Source organism: Coptis chinensis, unplaced genomic scaffold, assembly GCF_015680905.1.
Source record: "Coptis chinensis isolate HL-2020 unplaced genomic scaffold, ASM1568090v1 utg3369_pilon_pilon, whole genome shotgun sequence".
In the NCBI taxonomy this organism is placed as follows: Eukaryota; Viridiplantae; Streptophyta; class Magnoliopsida; order Ranunculales; family Ranunculaceae; genus Coptis; species Coptis chinensis.
In genome coordinates this window covers 103,675-127,527 of record NW_028238145.1, presented here as the reverse complement: position 1 = coordinate 127,527, position 23,853 = coordinate 103,675, and the positions used below count along the sequence as shown (strand labels likewise).

At 35.9% G+C, this 23,853-nt stretch overlaps 2 protein-coding genes across 2 annotated transcripts; one reads left to right on the top strand and one right to left on the bottom strand.

The window, feature by feature from the left end:
- The first annotated feature begins 328 nt into the window (after window positions 1-328).
- On the top strand, window positions 329-1,744 carry LOC147473232 (RNA-binding (RRM/RBD/RNP motifs) family protein). The gene is made up of 4 exons (XM_086587699.1): window positions 329-506; window positions 653-864; window positions 1,062-1,203; window positions 1,299-1,744. The coding sequence occupies exons 1-4, from the start codon at window positions 470-472 to the stop codon at window positions 1,463-1,465; spliced, it is 558 nt and encodes a 185-aa protein (XP_086443825.1). The 5' UTR covers window positions 329-469; the 3' UTR covers window positions 1,466-1,744.
- Window positions 1,745-4,468: 2,724 nt separating this feature from the next.
- Window positions 4,469-20,239, bottom strand: LOC147473231 (cullin-associated and neddylation dissociated). Its single transcript, XM_086587706.1, is given in 31 exon segments — window positions 4,469-4,811; window positions 5,118-5,235; window positions 6,332-6,470; window positions 6,595-6,672; window positions 7,170-7,338; window positions 8,282-8,398; window positions 8,545-8,691; window positions 9,631-9,816; window positions 9,905-10,153; window positions 11,332-11,571; window positions 11,649-11,811; window positions 11,906-12,027; window positions 12,150-12,242; window positions 13,185-13,325; window positions 13,452-13,535; window positions 13,679-13,789; window positions 14,079-14,177; window positions 14,265-14,366; window positions 14,445-14,529; window positions 15,047-15,129; window positions 15,200-15,250; window positions 15,585-15,708; window positions 15,792-15,949; window positions 16,049-16,163; window positions 17,293-17,422; window positions 17,583-17,748; window positions 18,000-18,132; window positions 18,134-18,208; window positions 19,487-19,656; window positions 19,780-19,872; window positions 20,098-20,239. Coding segments are annotated over 29 exon segments (3,663 nt in total). The 5' UTR covers window positions 19,816-19,872; window positions 20,098-20,239; the 3' UTR covers window positions 4,469-4,811; window positions 5,118-5,138.
- Window positions 20,240-23,853: the final 3,614 nt, after the last annotated feature.

Sequence of the window (23,853 nt, the reverse complement as noted above, 5' to 3'; positions counted from 1 at the left end):
CTGAAGTCACCACGAAATGTCATACCAAGCAGTGGTGATACAATTATCAAAGAGGGTTTGGTTGGCCATATTTTGTTAAAAGTCTATGGTGTATCGTAATGAAACTTACAGGTCTGAGGTAGGTTTTGGGATTGGAATGAATAGACTATCCGTCTGCATCCCTAGACATCGTGATATGGATGGACAAGGTGTGTTTCTTTGAGAAAAGGCCGTAGCATCTGTCGGCCCAAAAGTTGAGCCCAGGTTGATTCAATCCAATCCAGGAATAAATAAAACCGGCACGTGCCCTTTCGTGTATCGTTGTCGTCCTCGTTATCTCTTTCTCTCGAGTCTTGTCTCTCTATACACTGTAATTATTATTATTATTATTATATATTATATATATATATATAGAAGGGAATAAGAGCTTTTGCGGCGAGTCTTATTAATTGTTCTTGGGCAAATACCATCACTCAATCAATCGATCACGATGCCACCGGGAAATCGAGATTCCACGGTTTATGTAGGTTAGTAGTCTTCTTCATTGTTATCCACAAATTAGTCAATATTATATAATAATAATAATAATAATAATCATGAAAGGTCGTCAACTATTTTAACTTAATCAGTTAACCCTAATCGAATTAAAATTTTATCCGAGTTAAATATGCAGGTAATTTGGATGAGAGGGTTACCGATAAGGTCTTGTATGAGATCCTTGTTCAAGCTGGAAGGATAGTAGACTTACACATTCCTCTTGACAAAGACACTAATCGACACAAGGGTTTTGCCTTTGCCGAGTATGAAACTGAGGAGATAGCCGACTATGCTGTCAGGCTTTTTTCTGGTCTTGTCACTCTCTACAATAGAACTTTGAGATTTGGGGTGAGTCATTCCCTGTTTTAACTCTATCGCATATCTATTTCTATTATTTCTCACAATGTTTCTGAATACCCTCCCCTGAAGACAGCAGGTTAATTCTGATACCACTTATTTCTATGTTTAATCGGTCTTTTTCAGTAGTAAATATGCGTCGTAGCTGTAACTAGTGTATCACGTTGACACTTTTGACTTTGAAACAGATTTCCGGGCAGGATAAATCCTCACAGAAGGTGTCTACACACATTCTCCCTATGAATTCATTGCCTAATCTAAGCTCTCACCCTCCCCAGCTCAACTACACGGGCAATTCTCAGCGCTCTAGCAGGAATTATGCACAACCAGGTGATTTGGTTTAACGTGTCCACACCACTCTTGGAAACGAGACATCTATTAGTTTTTTATTCTTACTTGTTTGCAACTTTTGTTTTCCTGTACAGAGCTTTCTCCCCTTGGAATGGTACAACCTAATGGTTACAGGTCAAGTATAATTGGCAACACACCTGATTACAGTCGCCGAGTTTTTGGGGCAGCACTAGATAGCGTCAGCCACTCAAGTCACAGACCATATGAATGGAAAAACCCTAATGTGTATCCTTCTAATTGATATTGTCCACAGTAACGATGATAGCTTGACCAGTCCAAAACCAGGTGTAGAGGGAATGTGAAAAAGTTTAATCTAGGTGCCTCTAACTAGATTCTGGCGGGTAACTAGTAGATTCTTTATAGTTTTAGGCTGCTTCAGAATGATCCAGAGTTCTCTGTGTCTAGGTGGCATCACTCATTTCTTAATTTTTTGTGTAAGATATTGCTGTTGATGACGAGACCACTTTGTTTGTTTGTTGTAGCAGCCAAATTATTTAAAGTCGTCTCTGTGTTTGCTTTATGATTTTCTAGCATACAGTGTTGATTTGTGGATAAGTGAACTAGTGCCTCTGACCACATTTTAGGATTCTGAATGGCCAAATTTATTGGTTGTGGGTTTGTTGAAGATGCTATTACATGGTAAAGTTAGTCTTTGTGGTATATTTTCTAGCATGCTTGAGCCAAATTTTTTAGTCGACGACTCGACGTCCATCAGAAGTAGCGAGTCTGAATTCAATGTATTGTTTACCATCCCCACTGTTTGGACGAGGTATTTTATGGTTCATGTGGATTCTCAAGTTTGAGTTGCTATCACTTCAAATAGAGCCTTAAGCACAGGTGTCCACTGTCCACTTGTTTGAATGCACTTACGCACCTGTCCCTCAATTTTCTAATTCTCTGATTCTCTGTAGTTACCTTAGTATCTTGTGTTATGTTGTAGTCAATATATATAATCTAATCAAATATTATTATGAAATCGGAAAATTCTGGACTATTAGATAAATGTTCAAAATTGAACATTAGTTTTCGCAAGATTAGACATATCCAAATAGGATGAAATTTTATAGCCACGCTATCTATTGTGAGAACATCATATCTACAAAAAATCAGGTCTTAATTCAATTTGTAAGTCGATGGAGAGTGGCTCGGGTACTTGACCACAAAAAAACTTAAATAATAGTCTTTAGTCATATTTCTGGTGCTTGATTGTCAGTCAATTCAGTTGATTGTTAGTCTATATTAAAAAAACAACTAGTTTGACTACGGTCAATCGAGTGGACTGACCGGCAACTACCGAAAGTAGGACTAAAGACTAATATTTAAGATTTCTAGACTAAAGCCAAAATTATGTACTAATAGTAGGACCAACACTTAAAATCCTTTCATTTTAGGTTGACCGACTGCATAGATGATACTTTCTTGATTGCACACTATAGTTATTTGCTCAGCCATTGATTGTATAATGCTTCAGCCAATGAGGCATATTTTATGTATTTCATTGATTTATTTTCAGTTTGATGACATAAATATAAGTGGGTTAAGCGGTTTCACTAGGAACATTTTGTATTTTAGTCAATTATTCGTTAACTCTTACTAATAAACCAAACTTAGATTTCAGTAAAAACATATATTGTTTACTTACTGAAAGACTCGGATTTGAATAGAACTATATAGATTTCCTTGGAAAATATTTGTGTTGGTTTTGCGTCATTGCAAGCCAAAGAGTATATAATGCTAACATGGATGAATAATTTGTTTACAACTCAAAAAATGAAGAAATTTCCTAACTTAATTCCCCTAATGCTCTCATTATTAATAATTTTGATTTTTGTTAAAGATTGAAGAAATTTAGCCCCTACCTTTTTTTAAAGAAAATTCTTAAGATTTCTTTGTTGAGGCCTGATTTTTCAATTTTTTTTTCCCTATGACTTGGAATAAATGAATTCAAGCATACTACCAAATGCACATCCAATACAAAAATATTTTCACATGTTAATATGTCAGACACAAGGACTGGACTAATAAAAGATATGCTAGCTAACAATGTCCTTTGGGGTAACGTTGAAACAGTAGGAAACGTGGTTTCAAAATGAAGCATTAATTTAGATCTTAGCGGTTAATAGAGGAATTTGAATATTCTTGAAACATGATTTACGTACAATTAGTTGGTCAAAAGCTTTTCATAAGTGAGCATAGCCCTTAATGTCTATTTTTTTTTTCAATATTGTTGATAAATTTTTAGGTGTGACTTTGGAATCCCTTTTGAAAGTTTTATTTAATTTGCCATTTGAATACCTTAGGATTATGGTTACATGTACAATTTCAACCCTTGTGTATATGTGATGATAGATCTTGAAATTGTATTGGAATAAAAAAAACATTTAAATTAAAATGTTTGTAAGGTGTTGCTAATTACCGATTATTTACATTAAAACATTTATGGGTATTACTAAGTGTCATGCTTCTGTAATTGGTCTCCGCTTTGTCAGTCTATTATTTCCAAGACAAATGATTCATTTACATAGTCATAATGATTTTTTCAATGAAGCATTTCTAGACATTGGATCGGAATATTTGTACTCAATATTTATTTTAGCAAAAAATTTAATTTAAGTTGCGGATAACTTTATCATGTTACGTTGCAAATGCCGCATGTGGGTCTTAGGTCTAGGCGGGATCTTTGGGATTAGACATCAGGCTAAATTTTGCATTGGGTGTCGGTTTGTTTCTATGTGCCTATAAAAATATTCTATATATGACAAAGGTAGAGTGTTGGAGTAAGTATGTGTAAGCCCGAGTCGGACACTCGGACATCCAATCCAATTGCTTCGATTTGAATTATCCGGAGGATATCTTATATATATCAAAAAGATGCACAATCTGATATAGAATATTCAGATGATTCACACAGTTTGATAGTTGATTTGGTGTTACCATTGAAAATGCTATAGAGGACCAAATTATTCACACAGTGCCTTGCGCATAAGGGATTCAGCCTTACGAAACTGCAGTTACTACATAGTACAGACCTCGCTTTGCGAGATCTTCTAGGGATACATCCATTCCATCTAATTTTGGATCTAGTTAGAAATTTAGAATATACGGATAGCCCTTAAGATTCAAAACCAAACTTTTTCTTTAGAAGAAAAGATGAAACCATTCCAATGGATTTAAAAGTCATTCTGTTTAAATTAAAAGCTATTCTAGTGGTATATCAATTACAAAAGAGTTCCCATTACAAATGTTTTTGTAAAATGCCCAATGTCTGTTTTAATTCTATGTGAAAATGTTCATTTTTCAGAAGAGGGATTCAGTATTATTTATCTCGGTCGTACAATTGTAGATCTAAAAATACGCAAGACGTTATTAAATATTAATAAATTCCCTCCATACGTGCTTCTTGTTTAGAATGTCAGGAACTCCTGTCAAGTCACCCTCCAAATGAAGCTCAAAACCTCCCATCTGCTGCGCCACATTTACCCTGTGAAGGGATTCATGCTTCTATTGCCGAGTCTACACCAAATTGCGCCGATCTGATTGAAGAGTTGATCGTATACAGGTCACTTAAAAATACTTGAAAATGACACCTAAATTTCCATAAATATCCAGATCAGTACAAGTGAGTTACGTTTCTTTCCATACAGGGATGACTTTCCATCTCATTTTCACTCTTTACCAATTTAAAGTTATGGGGTGTAAGAACGTAGAGAACGTAGACATCAACTTGTATAATCAGGGGACTAAACCTTAAAAGAGGCCGTAACAAAATATTTTCACTGCAGAGCACTCTAAAAGCAGGTAACCCCTCTTCCCCTTGTCATCTTTTGTTCTCAAAAAAAGAACAAAGAAAAAAAAATGAAAAATGAAAAACGCTTTCATACAAACCACCCTACCTTTCACAACTAACACACAAATCACTCGTTCCGGATGGAATTATACTTCTCTGCAAGTGCAGGGGATCTCAATATTTCGTTCACGAGGCTCTTGAATTTGAGGCTGCAATCCCCTCCACTGAAAAGGAAACCCAAAAAAACAGTAAAAAACTAATATTAATTAAAAATAACAGTTATATGAAGTGCAGCTGGAACAAAAAACAAAGAGAACTCGGAAAAATGAATTTAAAGGAAAATGACCATCCGGTCCATATTTAAAATGGGTATGGTTTGTTCTCATCTACCCAGGAAGAGTGTTGTGCTTGACACGAGGAACCGGTGTCACAATAAATCTTGAAAACTAGGATACAGGTACAGGAAACAGAACTATAATTATAAGTACTTCCGCTTTATTGATTGTATCCTTTATTGATTGTATCAATAAAGCATTCATCTTATGGTCAATATTACCTCAGTATAATGAGATGCAATTTCTACCACTTACAACGTTACCAAAAAATAGTGTGATTAAACAACAGATCCACATGGTCTATTGCAATGAAAACCAAGAGAATGTGAATCACATATTGACATTGTCCATTTTCTATGTATACACCTACCACATCTCCAATACCACTCCACCAATATAAAAGAGTAGAAATTAGTGATTGTCAAATGTAGGAGGATCTGGTTACAGTTTTCAGAAAATTCGTTCCAACTATTGATGAATTAGTTTCGATTAAAACGCCAGCGAAACAGGTGTCAGTTCACAGTGCCTCCACCTTACTCTCTTATATGTGAAGTAAGAAATGTCGAGGGGACCCTTTGATTCCCAAATACAGGGGTGACACAGCTCTAATACAGTAAAGACACAATACAACACCCCCGTATTGAAGTATCCAGGAACCACAGCATGTGCAATAAAAGCAACTCCAGCTTGTTGGTTCATAAAGAAAATTGTTTTCTGTGAAACAGCTGCATTGATATTTTACTAAGTAACATTAGACAGATACGAAGTGTGACAAGGCGAAATATGAAAAATTGAGGTATATCACATACAATGAGTCCGACACAAACACATGGACAAGTATCCGACACGGATTATTATAAAATATGATGTGCCCATGTAACATAGATATTTAACTATTGATTCTTCTGGCTTCCAACATGTTGCTCATGACACCTAAATAAAACCTTATGCTTAGATTCTACCACAAAATTTTAGAAAGACAAACCTTATGCGATTCAAGGAAGCAATTGCTCGAAGAGCACTACGAATCATGTCTTCATTACGGTCCACTTCCTGCTTTACAGCATCTTGTTTTGGCTTGTGATTTATGGTTTTCAAAAGAGGATCAACCAACGAGTCCAAAACTGAAAGATGGAAGTTCACCATGAAATAAAACAATAAAAATGGAAATGCAATATAAGAATAGACAGATACAACTCTGTTGCATGTGCAGACTAAAAAGAAGATTCAGAGAAGGGTTGAACTAACCCGCAAGTACAGCTGCAGAGCACTTATCTGCAAGTTTTGAGAGGATAAGATGACAAGGCATCTTAACATCATAATGATCTGAGAAAGCAGAAGTTTCCATTAGCAAGGAAGTACAACCACGAGAGCCATTAATATAGTTTTATTTAATTAAGTTAGGTTTTTTTCTCGTTCAGTTGCATAGAGAGATTCTCAAAAACTTCTTTGAAGGGATCAGGGGCGGACGCTGGATTCTCCACCAGGAGGGGCTACTAGCAGTAATTCACACTGCTACTTCTTTCTTTTTTTACTTTGTTGGGGGTATAAATTATGAACAGTTACCACTATAGATTTTTTTTTTGAGCAAAGTTAGGAGGAGGGGGGGGCTATAGCCAGGGTCAACCAACTCCTAGATCCGCCCCTGGAAGGGATGGTTAAAAACTACTAACATCCATTATATCGACTCACATACCATACATATGAAAACATAAGGCACACTACCACTTAAAGGTAAAAGGAGCTGAACTGGCATAAAATCAACAAGATAAAACTCAGAATAAAGAAATAATAGGGATGAGAGAACAGATTTGTATACTAACCATCCAAGCCAGACTTGAGGAAAGGAACAATGAAAGATGAAGGGTTCACTTGATCAAGACAAGTGTCCAACAAAGTGTCTACACATTCAAAAGCTGCTTTTCTCAACTCAAGGCCATCGTCTACAATGTGCTTGAAAGGACCAAGATCAACAGTCCTTATTAACTCTTGCTGCACCAGAAACAATGAGTTCTAGACTGTTTTGCAATTCTAAGCCAAGTGCAAGAAGAAACAAAACAAAAAAAGGTGCATTTTTTATTCATTTTAGAGCACAAATTACAGTAAGAAAATATAATCTAAACAGAGGAAGAAAAAAAGGTGAATTTCATAAGGATTTGGAACTAATCCCTATAATTCAGGATTATTGACTCGTAAAAACAATGTTGCAAACCTAACAATTGCAGTTGCAAAGTTAAAAGTAATAGACCTCAACTGGAAACCCAGACAAATCACACATATTGTATTCATTCTGGATCATCCTGGCCACATAATAGTAAATGAACTGTCTATACTTTTTTCTCAGGGACAACCATAAACATAGTTTTATCAGACAAAATATAACAGATAGGGAGTGAACATTAAAATTCATCAAGGACCCTGTTCACCAACATTGGATCCATAAAACACTATTCCTTTAAGCTAGTATGATTAGATTCCTTGATTAGGATGCTGAGATAGACAAGTGGGTATGACAAGGAAAGATTAAATAAGAATGTGTGCATTGTGAATATAATCGTAATTCCGACAGTGACGGCCATCTCATTTGGCTTTCACTGTCACGTTGGAACTACTACGTTAATACACATTCTTAATTTCATCTTTGGTAGTCATAGTACTTGCTCTTCTCAACTTGTTTTTAAGCTGAATCTATGCGTATATTCTCTGTTAACTGTCCAACTTCTTTCTTCATAAACCATAGTAGGTTGCAGTCTATGTCTTACACTCTTACCTCTTCACTAGGCACCACTGTTATATTAATAGTTAAAACTGTTTCTAGAAGCTGTTAAATCCGTGGGCCACTAAAATTTCAGTGTTTAAAAACAATTTAAAGTCGATAGATGCAACAATATTTCTTATAGATGAAGAAAATTAAAGCAGGGCACACTACCATTACCTTAACAACAGTTTGGTCGTAAAGAAGTGGTAATAATTCAGGAAGAAGGCCCTTTATGAGGTTTGGCTTGTTGTGAGCAGCTGTACTCAAAGCCAAAACAGCTGCACGTCTAACATGCTGCAAAACAATTCAAACAACCAACCAAGAATGTTAGAGTAGACATGACTATTAAAGAATAATGGCTCTAGGCTGTGATGCATACTAGTAGTAATAAAGCACACACAGACACATTGATTTATTCAATTACAAATAATTCAAAATACCCGATCATGATCCTTGATTAGCATCAAAAATGACGAGATCTCAGGGAAAATAATATCATCTATCTTCTCTGGCCGCTCAACCATTGAATATTTTACTGCAATGACTACTGTGGCTCTGGTGAAGGCAGCTGTGCTAGTTGTTCGCACCTACATAAATGTAATCAGAAGTTAAAAAAATAAAGATAACAAACCGGGGAAGATATTGCTCAATGCCCCGGTTTGGATCGGTTCCAGGTTATATTGCAAACCGAACCAGAGTACTCAGTTCTTAAAACCAAGAACTGAAACCAAATCAACATATCCCACAAAACGACTCAAAATTGAAGCGTAAAATAAGTTCGAACCGGTTGTCTTGCGGTTACGGCCAGCAAGAAAAGTTGTGCTAAAGTGGATGTTTTAGCAATTATTTATGAAGCTAAAAATCTTGATCTATTTAATCATTTACATAATACATAGAAACCAAAACCAAAACAAAAAATTAAACACAACAGAATAGATGAAACAAAAACAAAAAAAATAGTTACATTAAAATAAGTGTTTGGCTTAATTACACAAAGAGAACAAATTAATCTAGAACCAACATTTGATCTTCTTTCACACTGAATGACATCCTCAGAAAAAAATCGGAAACTACAAAGAGAAATGGTGAGCGGAAGAGTGGTGTATTTTTGTTGTAAATGAGTTGCTACTTTGAAAGAGAATGAAAGGGGAGAGAGACATGGTGGCCGAGTTAAGAGAGCTAGGGCTTGGTACTTTAAAGTTTATATATCCCATTGAAATCCAATGGTCAGAAATTTACTTTGAGATCCAAGGGATTTATAACAAGTCTTATATTATTGTACACCCAATTGGGTTCGGTTCCAGTTAACCAAAGATAGAAACCATGCACCAAACAGATAGAAGTCGGTTTTACAATTTTGATCTGAAAACCGAACCAGACATGCAAGAAACCAGAAAACCGGCCAGTTTGGATTGGTTTTCGTGAACACCTTCACAAAGTACACGCTAAAATTTGGATATAAGATGTTTAGAATATATGATCACTTGGTTTTCTGGACAGATAACAAGCAACTCCCAAATCCTTACCTTAAGTGCTGGAACAAGCTTTGCAGGCTCAATTAGTGCAATTTTACCAAGACACTCGGCTACAACATTGCGAACACCTTCTTCCTCACTTTCACAGTGATTAAAAAGCAACTTTAGTATCTTCTCAACACTAGTCTCCTGAAACTCAGCCTGCCCAGCTTTACCTACTGATTGCCTAGCTATGACCTGCAAGATGTAAGAGTTAAAAAGTATTCTAATGCTACAAGCAAACATACACAAAAATTCATATAATACTTTAAAATCAAGAGAGCACCTCTTTCAAAGAATGAAGTAGTAAATACTGCTTCTTCTGTTGGTTATCGATTTGATCTAATATAAAAGGTAAGTACTTCGATAGATTTCCAACAGCAATATTTCCCAGAGCATAAGACGCAGCAGATTTTATTTCTTCAAAAGGAGACTGGAAGGACTCAATAACGACATTCTCAATATGTGAATGTGAGCTAAGATCCTTTCTTCTCCCGATTTCTCCTAGACAAAGCAATGAAAGGTGTTGTTTGGCCTGCAAACAGATGTAAATCAGTCACATAGAACTGTACCAAAAGAGCAAACAACTGATTCCATATCCTGACAAAAGTCAGCAGGGGGTCAAGAAGCTCTCAATGGATGTAACTGCCTGCCTAATCAACTCAAAACTTATCAGGGCAAAAATCAACTAAATGAATCCTATCCAGTGTAGACCATGATGGCCGTCAGTCCCGAGCTCCATTCGCCATAGCTGCCAATTCACGAATCGTAACGAGTTGCGAATCATAAGATTCAAGCAGTTGTTTTATATAAACAACAAAAATATAAATAATACATATTATATACACACAACTTAATACAAGTCAGAACTTTGGAGGAATTAGAAATGATTACATAGAAAGTGGGATGGTTAGAACAAAACAAGTGGGTATGGTTACACAGGCCAGTCATATAGAGTATTTAGTTGGTCTTATAGGATGGCCCATATGCTTTTAGTGTAGTACTGAAGTTTACTTAAAATGGGCCTGAGCCTCTGAGTAGTCAAGTGCTCAAGCCTGTCTTTAAATGGGCCTTACATTAGTTATGTCGCCCATATTCTCTTTTGAAAAGAAGATCGTACTTAACTTTTATATGTAACACCCTAAAGCAACTGTCTTGCCCAGAACACATGCTGCTGTAAGAAGAAAGAGAGATCGAGCAAGAAAAAATAGGAAGTACAGTTTATGAAGATGAGAACAGATCGAAGAAGATGAAGTCTCACTTCTACGGATTGACTTTACACTATCTTCTTTCTTTCTCTCATTTTTTCTCTTTTTCTTTCCTTACAGTAAATTTCAGATGATTATGGTTCTTTTCTTTTTCTTTTTTGTTTGGGATCGTGGAATCGTGGAATACTCCGATTCCATACGATTCCGGGGATTTAACTCGCGAGTCCCAGCAAGTTCACCATGCTCCAACTCTGCATAACGATTCTGATCTCTCTGCTTTCGACTCAACTCAAATCATATAATTCAACTCAGGAATCTTACGATTTTGACAACACAGCCGTCCACAACGGCTGGGGGACTAATGCTTTTTCACCCTTCCAGGCAAGTTAGTTGATTACTTTGTTGGTCTTACGAAAACATAAGAACATTGGGATACTATATGTTCTTTTCAAAACATCCCAGAGGAGAAAAAAGAATAAAAGAAATCCTAGAGAAGAACCCTCACAGAATTCGAAGTACTGTCATCTTTAAGGATATTTGTCAGCATTTCTACTGTAGAAGCACATTTCTGATCACCAGCAGCAAGGCAAAGAACGGCCACACATTGAGCCACTGAATATAGTGCCTGCTTTGCAAGACCACCAGACTGCGGAGATGGTTTAGCACTAGAAAGAAGAGAATCCAGTAAAACGTCAAAACTTGTGTTTGCGGAATGGACCAAGGCAGCAAAAAAGTTTTGCAAAGCCTGCAGAATTAAAGACAATGGTTTCAATGATGCAAACCCATCATATAGAAGATCTAGAACAAAGTTAAGATACGCACCAGAAGGGCCTGTCCCTGCAGCAATGAGCTTCTGATCAATGTCAGAGCTTGAGGAAGAACTTTGTATCTGACAGTCAACCCAACATTAGGGCCTGACCTCCTGTCAGTCATCAACGTGTAGCAAAGCACTAATGCAAGAGCTGTCATATGTAAATCTGAATCACTGCAACATTGAGTTAGGCATCAGACAGTAACTTCCACCATTAAAAAGAATAACTACGTCTACAATCACGGGTCTATAAAAGTTGACTACGAACCTTATAAGATTCGATAACTCCACAACCATAGTTTCATATGCAGAAGAGCCAATTCTGTCACCATATGCAGCCACTAGGGAGTTCAGTGTCCCCAGTGTTGCCTGTCTCAGTGCTCGATTAGCCTATTTGGAAGAGAAGTAAAATACAGTTCTTAGCAGTTGAAAACTTTCTATAAAAGTCCAAGGATTACAGATAAGTGAATAACAGCAGCTCTGAAACATGCATAAATTTGTTCGATTGATACCTTCCGCAGAAATGCTGTTAACTCTGCAATAACATGATCCAAAACACATGCTAGATCAATCTTGAGTGGAGAAGAAGCAATGACAGAAAACGCCTGCATGGGGAATTTTAGAATTGTTTGAAAGAAAACCAATTAACATAATAAATATCAACAATAAAAGTGAAGTAACAAGACATGGCATGTCTTGGTTCGTAGAACAACTATTAGGCCGTTGGAGGGCAATGCTGCAATATTTTTAAAAAAAAATTGCAGTCAGACCAGAGCATCTTTAATGGAGGCATCAATTCTTCATATGCAAACACCAAATTCGTGGAGACACCAATTCATTTCAACATCAAAAAATCAGCAAACCAAACACCAAATATGGAAAACTGCGTGGGCCTGTCGGCTTCTCTAGCGCGGTTTTCAGAAAGCAGCGTGGGCTTTGGGGTAAACTGTATTTTCAAAAGCCGCGATGGTGTTTGAAACACTGCATGAGCTTTGGGCTATACAGTGGGTTTTCTAGCACAGTGTTTCGAAAACCGCGTGGGTTATTCTGGTGCGGTTTATTCAAAGTAGTGTCATTCGGTAGCGAAATTTTGATGTCTGGACTGAAGTTGTTTGGTGTTTTTTTCATTTGGTATTTGGTTTGATAAAAAAATTTGGTGTTTTTGAGCTTGCACCATTAAAGATGCTCTGAGACACCAATATTTCTTTAAATAACTACAAGGATAGTATGTCTCAAAGAGACTTAAAAGAACTTCAAGCACAGTTTTCCAATTAACTAAGAAGATTCCGTTACATCTAAATTTTATTTTAACTTTGCCTCACTCTCCTTCATCTTTTACGTAACAAATTCAGTCACAACCCCAGTAGAACAATTGGATGAAGGAGTATATCAACATATTTTATGTATCCAATTGTTTTAAATATACAAATTAGCTTTGATTTTAGATTTGGTAAATAGGTGACACTCCTCTACATGCAGATGCTAAACAGACAAATTAGATGTGAATGTCTTTCGTCAATAAGTAGGTAAGATATGCTCAAACTAACCTTTACAGCAGTAAGACGAGTTATCTCATTACCCATCCGGTCAACAAGTACAGGGAGGCATGTAGGCAATTCTGTTTGAAGATTATCGCCAAAGGTTGAGATGACAAGGCCCATGCAAGAAATGGCACACTCTTTAACTTCCTGAAATTAGAGCTCCCAAAAGTTATGTCACAAAAATTCAGAAATAATGCATGCTTCTTCCATTCCCCTAGAAAAGAATCTAAAAAACAAAATAGACAAAAGAACATCTATTGATATTTATCAAACCTGATCTTGATCTTGGTTTGCTAGACGTTTCAAGATGGCATTATAAATTGGATGGACATAAGGTTTAAAGTCAAAATCACAAGCCTGCAAAACATATATATCTTTACTTATCAAATATATATTATAATAACAATCGATTATTATTATTATTATTATTATTATTATTATTATTACAAGAAATATATCATTTGAAAATTTCTGTCACCATCAACTGCAACTACAATCACCTGAAAATTTGGGCGTACAACTCGGACAAGCTCCCCACATACTCTTAAGGCCTCAGCAGTAACTTTGTAATACCGCTCACTAACAGCATACAATATAGGACTAGATAGGACCTGAGTGAAAAGAACACCAGTGAAAATACTCAAATAATGTATCACATCATCATACACCTATGAAGCATTCCATCGCTTTGAATTGGAATACTAAATTAAGGCAGTACATAACTACATACATGTTACAAATGAGATATCTACCCGCAACAAATAACACTTAAGGAGTCTAGGATGAGCCTATTCAAAGGAAACTCTTAGAAGCTAAAAGATTTGAAACTGCTGCTCATTTCCAAACAATCACAATAATGAAAAACATTTGATGGCAGTATAACATAATTTCCATTGGTACCTTTATGTAAGGGTGGAAAACCAAAGGCGAGTGTGAAGCCATAACCAATCTCGTAAAAATAAGAGCCTCAATCTTTAGATTTGAGGTAGACGATTTGTCCTAGAAAAGAAAGGTGAATGCACGGATGAGTAAAAAACTCAGCAAACGAGCCAATCACTTAAAAACAGAACAAAAGGTGCTACTTACATTTAAGGCTTTTTCAATACCAGAAACAAGTGAACCAATATGGTCAGCAAGACAGTCTGGCAACACCACAACGAGTTCTCTTAAGACTGAAAATGTCCCAACCTGTAAAAGTAAAAGATTAGAGAAAAGAAGTAAAACATTTAATTACGAATCAACAAATAAGATTATCTTGCCACCGACCTTCGTCTTGATAGATTTTTCACGTAACTGCCTATTTAAAGATTTAACAATCTTTGGTACTTCTTGATTCAACAACCATTTAGGACTGCAAAGAAAACAAAACTTAGAAAGAGCTTCTAATTAATGCATTACCCATCTCAAGATGTGAGAGCTTCTCATTACTATTAACTACATTCTATAGATAACCGGGTTGACATTGTAAAGGAATAAAAAACAGCAGTGTCCAAAACTACAGTAAAATAAGTAGACAAAACCGATGTGCATGAATGTTTAAAAAGCACGCTGATGCCATTTTATATTTTGGAGCAACGGACTCAAAACCAATTGGCAATGAGTGGTGCGGCCCCGGGAACATATATACTATTAGGCAAGGCTTTAAACTCCTGATGTGAGACTGATAATCTCAACAAATTTAATCAAATTTTTCTCAACCTCCTTTCTTATTCACTGACAAGCTGAAAAGCAAGTTGATATTAAGTTGCTACAATCAAACAGACCACTAATATTGAAGACTGCCAACTAATATGCTAGCATTAACTAGTTACACATAATGCCGACAATAGAAACTGCAACATATCCCACACTTGCAACTATTCACTTGCCTCGATTCATTTTTATCAATCTGCCCCTTCGTGACATTTCCAGTTTGACGCAGTAACTCAATGAATGTATTAAAGACATCCATCTGCAGAAAAAAATAGTTATCAGATATACCCACAGGTGAAGAGAAGAAAGATCATTCAGATATAGTATACCTTCACATTTTCTTCCCTTTCTTTAAACCTATCGATAACTTTAGGGCATGCCTGCAGGAAAATTTCCATAATATCAAGTTATAATTTCATCAAAGAAGCTCATAACAACAAATAAGCAGAAAATTAATTAGCAATAGGACATAGTAGAACTAGAAAAGATGAAGAAAAGTGAGTATCTTAGTTAACTGATCCCAGCCCCATAGTAAGCCGCAATTAAATCTATTAACAGCAACACGGAAGACCAAAACTTCAATTGATGATAATTTGGAAGACAATGAGTTGCAAGAGATCGTAACACAGATGAGTAGAGAAAGATATAATATATGAAAATATGAAATCCATCAAGGTATCAAGATAACCACTAACTGAAATAGGTATGATTTACCTCCCCATATAGTTTTGTAAGCATCTCTGGACGAGAAACAATAATGGCCGCTAAGCATTTTGCGGCAGCTCTTCGTACCTTCCAGCTGATATCCTCATCATCTGTATATTCATCTGCACTCTCCCTACATAGCAAACTCCAAGAAATAAGCAGTAATTATCGTATAAATGCGACCAAACAATTAACTCATTTTGTAGTATAACGTACTCATCTTCCTCCTCGTCATTATTCTCATCATCAGTATCTTCCTCCATGTTATCAGTGAAATTTGGATCATAACTTAACAATTCTAGAGTGAGATGTAGAATTTCATCACAATAAGCTGATATATCTCTAGGACATCGAAGCAGAAAACTTTCTAATGCCTGCAACAAGATTTAGGATTCATGTAAGCAACAAAGCAGTGACATAGAAAAGAAAGAATACCATGCATAGATGACAAGATAACATAATAGAAATCACACCTGCAAACTGTATTCACGAAGTTCTTCATCGCTTTCTGATGCACTTGTGCAGTAATTGATCAACACTGGAACAGTATCTCCGAGAAGTGGTCCAAAACGATACCCAACCGAACGGCTGAAACAACAGTAGATAATTATAGAATGATTATTTTCCAATTTTTTTGTTAAGAACATGATGAAAAGCAGACAGAAAATATTCAAAATTGAATATTATGGAATAGAGGAACAAAGTTGCTAAACGATATAATAGACAACCAAACCTAGTGCTGGTTTTTTCAAGCCTAAGAACTGGGTGGTGGTGGCAGTATCCTGGAGATCACCATGGTCATCAATTTATTGCTATTTTAACGTACTTTAATGTAGGCTGGAAGATTTTTACTGCTCCATTGTTATATTTGTTAAGTACGGAGCCTGATCACATGGAGCACACAGTTTGGATTTCGAAATTGAATATGGAAACAATCTATGGACCTCCACAGTACATTACACCAATTTGGAATTGGTAATAGCCATTACGTGTCCCACATGCTTTTGGACTTAATGTTGGTTTTTAGAAGCCAACTTCTCACGGTTTTGGAACTCGGGTTTCCCTATAAATACCCCATGAGACTTGTGAATTAGTGCACACAATTAAGAGAGCTCATACTGTTCAGGGCGCATTGTGAGTACATTATTAGAGAGAGATGATTTAGTGTAGGCAATAGCCAAAATTGTGTGTATTGTGAGAGAGAGATTGGTGTTTGTGCGAGGCTCGTGACATTGCAACAACTCTTTGATTATAGTGGATTTTGGTGCGCTTGTGGAGGTAGCCAATTGCTTAACCACATGAGTTCCTTGTGTTTGCTTATTCTTTGCTCTTTCATTATTACTTTAGTGGTCGTGTTAGTGTTTTTGTTTTGTCATTGATTCCAAGATCTTTAGGTAAATTGTTCTTAGTCGGGGTTAGTGTGATCTCTAATTCCCAACAAATTTTCCCATTCTTTATTTAATCATCAAGCAAATATGCAGCCCCAAAAGGTGAGTATAGAAAAAGGTGTCTCGAAAATACCAAAAGCAACCCAGATAATAAAATTCCAGTATATACTTTCCACTGTAACTTAGGTTTGGGCATGCGAAGAACAACATTGGAGTAACTGCTATAGTGGAGTGCCATAGAGTACACACACCCAAAGTACACATAAGATCCAAAGTACTTCGGTTCAAGAAAAACAAATAAAACTTGGTGCATCTATTTACGGATTTACCTCAGAGCCCCAATCATTTGAATGTTGGTCCTCGTAATTTCAGGTTTTGGTCCTTTATTATTCAAGAGCTGAACAACTTCTGTAGTTGCCTTTGCCAACAGATCATCTGACAAGCTTGAAGCGAGAGAAGCTATAACCAAAACGATGTTGTTAATCTCAGCTTCTAGTTTCAATTACAAGCAGAAAACTCATCACAAATTCGACTATAACACCAGGTTTTATCTATAAAAAAAAAAAAAAAAAAATCACTGAATGTCTAAAGATACAGTACATAAAACATTCCAGCTTACCAATACATGAAATAGTTTTCTTTCTAACACTGGCTTGATTGGAATTTAACTGGGATAAAAGAGCATTTAATAGCAACTCATGGTCTGTTGTCATCAGATTTCCAAATCTATGAAGAACATCGCATAAGATATCGAGACACTCGCACTTAATCTCCGGCTTCATTCCCTAGAAAAAAAAAATCAAGAGAACTACATTTGTGAAAGATAAAAACAATCCTCAGGAAAGATGCTTATTGATCACATACACCCACACACACACACACACGATTCATCAGATATTTGTTCATCAAGGATTAATTAATATGATTAGTCTTCATAGCATTTTTTTTTTAATCAGCCCACAATTCCACATGAAACCGACTCCTTCCCCTGACCATCATATAGTGAAGAAAGTACAAGTAGTTACAAGAAACGTACAGCACCAGTTATCCCACTCATCAGTTGTGGAGAAAGAGATACAAGAACGCGTTGTGCAACAGTTGTGCTAGTGACTTCCGAAACCATTGTCTTCATAGCTATGCTAGCAATGTCACGATGTTGATCTTTTCCGCAACAATTTTTCACAGAGCTTATTCATCATTTCCAAAACCCTTGTCTCAGTAACCTTTTTCACCAAGGGTGCCAGACTGCATAAACCATGGAAAACAGTGAAATAGAAAAATTTGGAGAGCCCGAAGTAAATTTTATCTGATACCAAGAAAACCAGCCAAAAGTTTAGTAGTTTTCTTCTCAAATCTTCTCAAAGCAAATAAATAAAAAGTTTGCGAAAAGGCATTTGTACTTCTAGAAATGTATGCCACGATCTTTATGGTTACCTGTCACAGTCTCATATATAGTATGCATGTCAAAAAAATCATAGTAAAATTGCTTGTCATGCACGTACACATGAGTAAGACGGCAATGAATCAAATCACATTTATCCAATCCAAGAGCTAATTGTGAGAAGATAGGTTACTAACTTCCCATCAGAAACCGAACTCTACCTAAAAACAGAATCTGATAGAAGGGCAATGCAGGACAAGGTGACCTACTAAATACAAGAAATGGGTGAGCTCAACTGAATACAACTCACAGCATTCTCAATGAAATGGATGAGCTCTAATGCTCTATACACCTCTATTCCTTTCCTCCTTTTCTTGTCTATGGTGGGGTGGCGATGAAGGACGCTAATAAATGACATGTGGAAACTGGGTGACGACAGGGATGGCTAAAGATGGAAGATGAAGCACTTACAATGGAGATCATTCTTGTGAAAATGAAGGCCCAGTTTAAACATTCGATCGGAAAAGAAAATAGATGCACACTAAACGTGGAGGTCAAGTTTACTAGAGAATGATCTCCAACCACGACTCTCAATTTCACACCCAGTTTGATCAGAAAATTCATTGTGAGGGTGATAACTAACTAACTAAAACTACATAATCCCTTCCTAAAATCAGTCTGAGGCTCCCATATCGATTTGGTACAACATATACATACTACAAAAAATGGTTATACAAATGATGAAACATAGTTATGCCGTATTATTGCTATCTGTAGTTCCTTTTGAACTTGCATATATACCTTGTTGGACAATAGCTATTATATTAGTGAAAAAGAGAACCTTTCCAACTTATGGACAAGTAACATGGACACTTCATATTCTTAAAAAAATCCGTGTCAAACACATTGTGCATACGATTTCAAACTAGGATTTCTTCTACGTAAGAACTCCATGATATGCCACTTTCATACTTATTTGTTTGAAAGGAGGCCCTATGGGAGGTATTGAACCCAAGAATTAGTTGTGCAACTAAAGAATGGTAATAGTTTTCTTTCTTACGGTAATCATGCTTGGATTGTTAATATCTTAACTCATTTAACAGCCATTACAAACCATGAAAATAAGATGAAGAATTACAAACCATTTAACAGCCAATCCAGAGACATCGCCAGAGGCATCATCAAGCTGCTGTAAAACGATGTTAGAGATTTTGCCCTCAAGATCGATATCAGCTTTGAAACCCTCTTTGGATAACTCGTTCAGCAAGTCAGAAGTAGCCATGTATCTATAATCTTTATCTTTACCAGTCATCTAACAATTAAGAAAGCGAATAAAAAAGAAACATCATAAATGAAAAATTCAACTCAATAAACATAACTACTAATCTTTATCTAAATGAGAAGAGGAGAGGAAAGTCCAGTATGTTATTATTACCTTCTCCAGAATACTGCTTATAGCTAAATTCGCCATATTTTGTTTTGTGAGAGCTTAAACGAAAAAGATTTGATGAAGTCCGCAACAAGTATCCTGTACGATAGCAAAACCAAATAAACAATGTAGTAATTAAACGATAGAGAATCGAAATATTATTATAACAAGTAAAAATTCTTCATTATTACGTCAGTCGTTATATACTTGAGAGTTCGGAAGAAAGCAAAAAAGACTACTAGAGTGAGTAGTGGAGCAACTCAATAATTTTTAACCCTCGTCGACCGTCGGACATTGCTACAGATTGCGATAATGATAACTTACGCTGAAACCCTAGATTTGCCTTGCTCTTCTTCTAGCAAGCGAACGCCACGCACAGAGAGAGAGTCGTGATTGAGGAGAATATATGTTTTTATATAGAGAGAGAGAGAGGCAGTATTAGGAGTGAGGGGTAAGGCCTTGGAGATTAGAAAGATAAAAAAAAACACAACCCAATAAGGAAAAGAAACCTTGTGCTGTCCAAGTTCCCAACCCAGTGCCCGTATTGCTAGCGTTTGCTTGAGGTTAAAAAAAATAAAATAAAGTGTTAATTAGGTTTTTGGTCCTCCCAAGCCCAATAACGTCATATTTTAGCTTTGGTACGCCAAATTATCGTTCATCCTCCTGACTTCCTGAGTCCTGACTAACAGTTGACCGTCTCCGGGACGATATATTTTTCTTAATGCCAAACCTGCTATTATATTAGTATACTACCTTGCAGTGGGGGCGTGAGCATAGAAAAAGTGGAGAATAACACTCCCTCATAAACCTTTGAGAAATCCAGTTACCATCAGGGAAGAGTGAGGCTCTCTTCTCCAAAATAGCTAAGAAAATTAGTTGCAAACAACATGAATAAAAGTCTCCAGAATAATATTAAAAAAACCATACAAATTTGTAAAACAATATTCACTAGCTTTTTTAAGGCGCTTTTGATGTTTTCGATCATGCTAAGAATTTGAAATGTCTATATTCTCTATATGATTTGCATAACTTCGAGGTCCTTTCTTCTACAAATGCATGACTTGTATATTTTCTCCTTGTCAAGTTATGTGTGAGTTCAATAGACTTCAACACAAAAAAAAATTGCCCGTCTTCCCATCCCATTTAACACCATTTTCTTTAAGAAATAACATATTATTCATTAGTCAATATTTCTACCTTCTCTAAGTGCATTAGTAAATTGTTTTAACAGTACTCCAAATTATTATTACAATATAACAAACACACGCACATAACAAATATAATCTACATTATTCATTCAACCAACAAACGTTGAAGAGTGAGAAAACTCACTGGTAGTGTGGATCACAATCACTAGCACTGCCATTAAGCATTCCAACTAGACACGAAAAGAACAACCATCTTCAATTATGATTCAAAACAACAACACATTCATTGAAAGAATCACAAAAACTATAAATTATAACAACCCATTGCAAATTAAGTTTCAATGTAACTCAAAATTCTAAATAACTCAACTCTCTTCACAACCTGTGACAATATTGCAAGGGTAAGTAAAATGAATAGCAAAACAATCATAACCATATTAACCGGTGAATATGATTGTTCCTTACCTACTGCCTGTGACTTGGGTCTTCTACATCAAACGTTTTTCCATTGTGTATCTAAAACACATATTGATTGATGAGAAAATTTTAGCTACTTCCAAAGGAGCTATATATGCACAACAATAAAACAAGAAAATAAGCTTTTGCATAACCTCATCCCATTTAATTAGATGGGCATATTCAATATAATGAGCATCAATTCTAAGAGTTTATGGCATAGTACAAAATGGAATTTTCACTCGAGGAGGGAATAACCGTATGGTACACTCAAAAGCATTGTGTTACTCCTAGCATGATAACCTTCACATGGCCCTTTAAAACCTTTAGTTATAGCATCAACCATAGGTTTGATTGTATCTTCACATGGCTTGTTATCATAATCATACTCTAGATTTTCCACAATAAAAGCAACATACTACTTCAAAATCAACTAAGAAACAAAGCTAATTCATGCAACTTCAATAGTGACAAATACTCTATGCATCTAAGATAATAAATAAATATATTGAACTAAAGATTTTGTCGGAGTAAATACTACTAAATATTTAGTAACTAAAGTCATTCAAATTAAACCCCTAACAAAAAAGATAGACTAATTCTCAGAAAAATGGGGGATGCGCAATTGTTTGAAACAATTCCCAACTAATTGTAGTACTTGATGATAAATCAGTAACAAACAACTTTTGCAAATATGGTTGCAAGACAATTTGAACGTGAAACCAACTAATGCTTGGGGTGACTACACACGATATTGCAATATGGGTGTCTTCTTCATCTTCATTGTCAAAATCAACTTAATTTGGGGGTGTGACTTTTAACAGATTTAATCGTATTTGGAGTTGAATACCGTGACATTAATGGAAGATTGTCGACATTCAAAACAGTTATAGACATGTTAAACAACTGACCAGTGTTCCTTGAAAACCCAAGTTGTCAAAAGAATGGATAGTCAGTTACTTAACCAGGATCCTAACATTCCACAACGCTACCAAAGTCCGACGTCCTCGTCGGCTCACTCTATCGACACTGACTTGATGGTAGCCATTTTTTTTAGCGGCTCCACTTATCTATCAGTACGTATTCAATGACTTGACACTATTTTGATTTTATTTTAATACCAAACATTTTAATCCAACCTCTAAGTCGCCCCTCCCAATGTTTAAACTTTAGACATGGTGTTGGCTCTGATACCAAATGTTAAACAACTAACCAATATTCCTTGAAAACCCGAGTGGACAAGGAATAAATACTCAATTACTTAACGAGGATTCTAACATTCCACCACGCTTCCAAAGTCCGACGTCCTCGTCGGCTCACTCTATTGACACTGACCCGATGGTAGCCATTTTTTTTTTGGCGGCTCCACCCACCTATCAGTATTCAATGACTTGGCACATTTTTTTTTACCAAACATTTTAATTCAGCCGCTAAGTCGCTCATTCCAAGATTCAAACCCTAAGCATGGTGTTGGATATGATACCAAATGTTAAACAACTGACTATTGTTCCTTGAAAATATGAGTTGTCAAAGAATGAATAATCAATTACTTAACCAGAAAAGGTATTCGTAGATATTTTTTTTCAAAAGCATCCGAGTCGACAAGATATGCTACTTAGATGCCGTTTTGAAGGTATTCGTATATTTATTTTTGGGGTTCTCACAAAAGGTTTATTTTTTATGAATGGTTTCATTTTTTTTTTTTTCATCGCATAATACAAAAAGGGGGAAAAGGGCATGGATTTGATTTTTCTTTTCCGAATCATTGTTTTTTGCCAATTCAAAAAGGCTGGCGTGACAATATTTGAGAAAAAAGGGTGATGAAGTGTTTCACTTGGAGCATTTTCAATTGCTCAATATTAATGGTCTCTAATTAAGTAATTTAGGGTGTCTTTGGAAACAAAAAATGAAATTCTAATGAGAAATAGAATTCTATGAGAAATTGAGAATTGAACTGCAAAGGATTGAAGTGAGAAATAGATTGTTTGGTTTCCCTAAGAATTATTGTTTTTCTAAATTTAAGAAGTACATATGTCATCAAATGACATAGGTGACAACACTTTGCTTATCTATATTATTTATTAACCGCCATAACAACCATGAGAATTTTAAACTGACATGGGTTTTAGGCAAGAATCAAATTCTTATCAAAATGGGAGCTCATTTCTCTATAATTTTGAGTTTTGGCTGTTATAAGCATCCACACATGCACTAGAATTGGAATTCGCATCAAATAAGTTAAAGGTGGGAATTATGAATTCTCACGGTTTCCAAACATACCCTTAAGTCCTTAACGGTGTTTCGCGTTTATACGATAATTAAATAGCACATATACCCAAACATAGTACAAAATATCAGGATATGACAAAATATCGATTCCTTATTTATGGATATGTATCGTGGATATATCCCCATTTTGGGGATATTTGACATTGTTTCATATGCAAATATCGTTGATATATTAAAAATATCGACA